Source organism: Diaphorina citri, unplaced genomic scaffold (assembly GCF_000475195.1).
Source record: "Diaphorina citri unplaced genomic scaffold, Diaci psyllid genome assembly version 1.1 scaffold1051, whole genome shotgun sequence".
Classification (NCBI taxonomy): domain Eukaryota; kingdom Metazoa; phylum Arthropoda; class Insecta; order Hemiptera; family Psyllidae; genus Diaphorina; species Diaphorina citri.
This window is the reverse complement of record NW_007378480.1, coordinates 117,119-121,980: the sequence shown is the minus strand read 5'-3', so window position 1 is coordinate 121,980 and position 4,862 is coordinate 117,119. Positions and strand designations below refer to the sequence as shown.

The following is a 4,862-nucleotide window of genomic DNA, read 5'->3' as shown; positions in this document are numbered from 1 at the left end:
CATGCCAGCCATCGGAATCGATCTGGGAACCACCTACTCCTGTGTGGCAGTGTTCCAGCAGGGTAAAGTGGAAATCATCGCCAATGATCAAGGAAACCGAACAACCCCCAGCTATGTCGCATTCACAGACACTGAAAGACTGATTGGTAAGTTTTTCCTACAAGTTTCATACCTTGAATATTTTTTTAAGATAGAGTCTCACCACTCTCACCTCACGTCCGATAAAAATTGATGGAACAATAGTTATACTATGTACCTATAACCTGCTTTTAGTACCTATCTAAAACCCACTTAAAACTGCTGTTTGGGTCTTAGAAAATTTTGGTCTGCTTATTTTACTACGTAGGTACCTAACCAAGGAAATTAAATACTTAACATTAAAGAGGAAATACTAAATAAGAGTGGGGGATTTCACTACTATTATTTCAGCCCCTTGGAGGCTTCTTAAGCTAACAGCCTGTTAATTTCCATCTGATTTGTACAGGCTTGACAGGGGCTCTAAGGTCTACTCTAAGGGCAACAGCAACCGCCTCTGTTAGGGGGTAAAAACAAGGTTGGTGAAACCTACCCCAAGGTCTTTCTTTAGGTCTTTGCATTTTTTTTTTTTCCTCCAGATCTCTAACCAATCCTTTGTCTTATTTCACAGGCGATGCAGCTAAAAACCAAGTGGCCATGAACCCAAAGAACACAGTATTCGATGCCAAACGACTGATTGGACGCAAATTTGATGACCCCAAAATTCAACAAGACATGAAGCACTGGCCTTTCACTGTGGTGAACGATTGCTCCAAACCCAAAATCCAAGTTGAGTTCAAAGGAGAAAGAAAGACTTTTGCACCAGAAGAAATCAGCTCAATGGTAAGTTTTGCAATTAAAATTTCCTTTAAATTCAGTTGATTTTAAATACGGGATTTGATAAGTTGAAATTTGAGTGGTACCTACTTCAAAGGAGGTAGTTTTGAAAAGTTGCAGGGATTAGGCATTTATACTTTTGTACCAGGTTAGTTTAAAGTTAAGACATACCTATCAAGTGAAAGAAAAAAGTTTAAAGTAGGCAAGTACTTTCTTCATGTGTTTCCTCAGTTCTATTAGTTCAATAAAACTTATATTCTTTTGTTTCTCGATGTTCCAGGTGCTGACTAAAATGAAAGAAACCGCCGAGGCATATCTAGGTCATTCAGTCCGAGATGCTGTCATCACAGTCCCCGCCTATTTCAATGACGCCCAACGTCAAGCTACCAAAGATGCTGGAGCCATTGCTGGTCTTAACGTGATGAGAATTGTAAATGAACCCACAGCTGCGGCCCTAGCCTATGGTCTGGACAAGAATCTGAAAGGAGAACGCAATGTACTTATCTTTGACTTGGGAGGCGGAACATTTGATGTTTCTATCCTGAGTATTGATGAGGGAGCATTGTTTGAGGTGCGATCTACTGCGGGAGACACACACCTGGGCGGTGAAGACTTTGACAATCGACTGGTGTCACATCTAGCGGAGGAGTTCAAGAGGAAGTACAAGAAGGATATGAGCGTGAACCCGCGAGCTCTGAGACGACTAAGAACCGCGGCAGAGCGAGCCAAGCGAACTCTGTCTTCAAGTACAGAAGCCAGTATTGAGATTGACGCACTGTATGACGGCATAGATTTCTACACGAAGATTTCCAGGGCAAGATTTGAAGAACTGTGTTCGGATTTGTTCCGCTCGACGCTGCAACCCGTGGAGAAAGCGCTACAAGACGCCAAGCTAGACAAGAGTGCTATCCATGATGTTGTGCTGGTCGGTGGCTCTACCCGTATTCCTAAAGTTCAATCCCTCCTGCAGAACTTCTTCTGTGGAAAATCTCTCAACCTTTCCATCAACCCGGATGAGGCAGTTGCTTATGGAGCCGCAGTACAAGCTGCCATTCTGAGTGGTGATCAGAGTTCTGCTATCCAAGATGTTCTTCTAGTAGATGTGACGCCATTGTCTCTCGGAATAGAAACTGCAGGTGGTGTCATGACCAAGCTGATTGAACGCAACACACGTATCCCATGCAAACAAACACAGACATTCACCACATACGCTGACAATCAACCAGCCGTCACTATTCAAGTGTTTGAAGGTGAGAGAGCCATGACTAAAGATAACAATCTCCTGGGCACATTTGATCTGACTGGTATTCCTCCGGCACCTCGAGGTGTGCCCAAGATAGATGTGACGTTTGACTTGGATGCTAACGGCATCCTGAATGTGACAGCTAAAGACACGAGCAGTGGCAAGAGTCAGAACATTACCATCAAGAATGACAAGGGCCGCCTATCCAAAGAAGAAATCGATCGAATGATCAACGATGCAGAACGATACAAAGATGAAGACGAGAGACAGAAGGAGAGAATTTCTGCTAGAAACAACTTGGAAGCGTATGTATTCAACGTGAAACAAGCCCTGGACAATGCTGGAAACAAACTTACCGAATCTGAGAAATCTAGATGCCGCGAGGAATGTGATGCTACTCTCAAATGGTTGGATAACAATACGTTGGCAGACAAGGAAGAATACCAGGATAAGCTACAACAGTTGCAGAAGTCTTGTATGCCACTCATGAGTAAGATGCATGGAGGTGCTGGAGGAGCTAGTGCTGGGGATATGCCACGTGGAGGTCCTACTGTAGAGGAAGTGGACTAAGCGTCTTCATTGATTCTTCTTCGTTTCCCTCATCCTGATTTCACCACTATTTTCTGTAAATTTCTAACTCCATTTAAAGAGCTCTTATGACTGTGAATAAGTTGTACATTAGAGTGGATATGCAAATTTGTTGTACATATCACGATCTCTCTATCAGTAGTTTAAATAGGTCTTGCACAAGTATTGTAAATTATTGTAAATATTTGTAAATAGGTAGGTAATTAATAAAATAAAAACTCAACTAGATTCTTGTTATATCTGACTAGATAGATACAAGTTCATATTATTTATTGCTTAGTTTTATTTCAAGTTGGTTTTGAAAATAAAAATAAACTACCTAGTCTTTTTTTTTAAATCACCTAAAACCCAGTGTGTTTTCTCTTGCCTAGAATTCTTTAGTTTAACAGGAACTAACTCTTACCTAGGACAGTAAATCGCAATTCTCAGGCCTGTAGGTTTCAACCAAAGTCGCTCGAACTTGGCACAGAGATTCGATATATTATGTGGATCAAAAATATCCTTGGGCTCTGTTTCCAGAAGGTACGATTCGGCCGTTATTCCGGACCGTAGGAAACTCCGTCCACGGGATGTGGATTCCAGAGTTCTCAACCTAAAAACACACCTCAATTCGACTAAATTGGATTTTGATTTGATAGACCGAAGATAATAAATGTAAATTGTCATTGCATTGAAAAGATACCCGAACGGGTCGGTCATCGAATCATGACATACGCAGACGGGAACATTCGCGATCCCGGCCGCCCAGTAAGGGCGGGCCCCGCCTATAATAGGACTACCCTATTACCCAAAGCAAGAGCTTTGCACCGACCGAAAGAAGGATAGGGACAGAAAAAAGAGAGAGCTAAAGGTCCCTGCTCATTCCCTGGGGTATTCGTCCAAGGGAGACAGTTTGAAGACTTTAATTGGATACCTGTAAAAAAAAAAAAAAAAAAGAAGTATCCATGAGTAAGATAGCAAAAACACAAAAATGGATACCCCATGTATGTGGTAGTACTCCAGGGGTGCACTCCACACACTTGTGAACATGGTGTCCACACGGGTACGGTCATAACGGGTCCCGTTAGATGTACATCTGCATCCTCGTGACTCATTATGCACTTACCGTCGGGCACAATTCTTAAGGAAACCGGACTGCCCGGCTATCATAAAGAGATAATAATACTTTAAATCGCATACAAAAAAAAAAAAAAAAAAAAAAGTAATATGACCCTTAAGTAATATGTAGTGATAGACAACATAGGAAAGAAAAAAAGCCTTTATTCCTCAAATAAATAATAGGTCTTGAACCTTTGTCATTTCACTTATAGTCCGACCTAACGACCTTTCATTGCGTGGAACGAAAATTCGCGATCTAGCGCCAACCTAAAAGGCGGGCCGCTTGTCTCAAGCAAAATCTTCGCGCGAATCAGGTTAAAGACAGAAGGAAAAGGGGAAATGAAGCTGCCTCATTTTCGGGTTTTATTCGAAATCTTTTTTAATCATAAAGGGATAAAATTTCCACAACCTTTTTAGTTAAAAGGTTGAATGAAGGAGTCTAAATCGCGGAGCGGGCGGTCTGTCCATCAGCAGCCCAGGGGCGTGTTATAGAGGAACTGGTCGAGTAGTTGAAGAGCGGCTCAGTAGAGTTAGTAGCTTCTCTAAGGTGCTTGTCAAAGGAGGAAGGCCCTTTAACAGGTTATATGGCCAGGGAAAAGCCATTCGAACAGTATGACCTGAGTCTGTTGCCAGCTGTTGAACCCCTCTTTCTATTCTCCTCATGATTTATCTTATCCTAGCTAAACATCTATGGGTCATGTCGGGAATTTATCGCCTTAAAACCAGGACCTTATTCGCCCAGCATGGAGACCCTTTTGTCCCGGGTTTTCTTAAAACTAAGCTATGTATTCAAATAGCTTTTGGGAGACCGGTTCAAAGCTCGCTGAACCAACTTTAGATATCCGGACTCTTAGACGCTTGAGGAAAACTTCGAAAAAGTTACTAAACCGGCAATTTATCGCCGGCTTTGGGCATGCAAAGAGCCTCCAGCCCGGGGCGCCTGTGTAAAACTAGTAGTAAATAATGGCTTCGACAGACGGCTTAAACTCCCTGGACACTTGGATTTCCAATTTCAGCACTCTTTGCGATCAAAGGAAAACTCGAAAAAAGGTCATATGTTCGGGAATTCATCGGTTTTGAA

At 42.3% G+C, this 4,862-nt stretch overlaps 2 protein-coding genes across 2 annotated transcripts in view; both read left to right on the top strand.

Annotated features, from left to right (window-relative positions):
• Position 1: 1 nt before the first annotated feature.
• Positions 2 to 2,951, top strand: LOC103513940 (heat shock protein 70 A1-like). The gene is made up of 3 exons (XM_008478799.1): positions 2 to 146; positions 647 to 858; positions 1,133 to 2,951. The coding sequence occupies exons 1-3, from the start codon at positions 2 to 4 to the stop codon at positions 2,663 to 2,665; spliced, it is 1,890 nt and encodes a 629-aa protein (XP_008477021.1). The 3' UTR covers positions 2,666 to 2,951.
• Positions 2,952 to 3,653: 702 nt separating this feature from the next.
• LOC103513951 (heat shock protein 70 A1-like) overlaps positions 3,654 to 4,862 on the top strand; it is an 8,683-nt gene continuing 7,474 nt past the window's right edge. Inside the window, exon 1 of the mRNA XM_008478809.1 lies at positions 3,654 to 3,673. Within this exon, the coding sequence (XP_008477031.1) occupies positions 3,654 to 3,673 (20 nt within the window). The remainder of the gene's footprint in view (positions 3,674 to 4,862) is intronic.

Coding starts and splice junctions, on each gene's coding strand:
- LOC103513940 (XM_008478799.1), top strand. CDS start 2: ATGCCAGCCATCGGAATCGATCTGGGAACCACCTACTCCTGTGTGGCA. Junction 147..646: donor AGACACTGAAAGACTGATTG/GTAAGTTTTTCC, acceptor CTTATTTCACAG/GCGATGCAGCTAAAAACCAA. Junction 859..1,132: donor CAGAAGAAATCAGCTCAATG/GTAAGTTTTGCA, acceptor TCGATGTTCCAG/GTGCTGACTAAAATGAAAGA.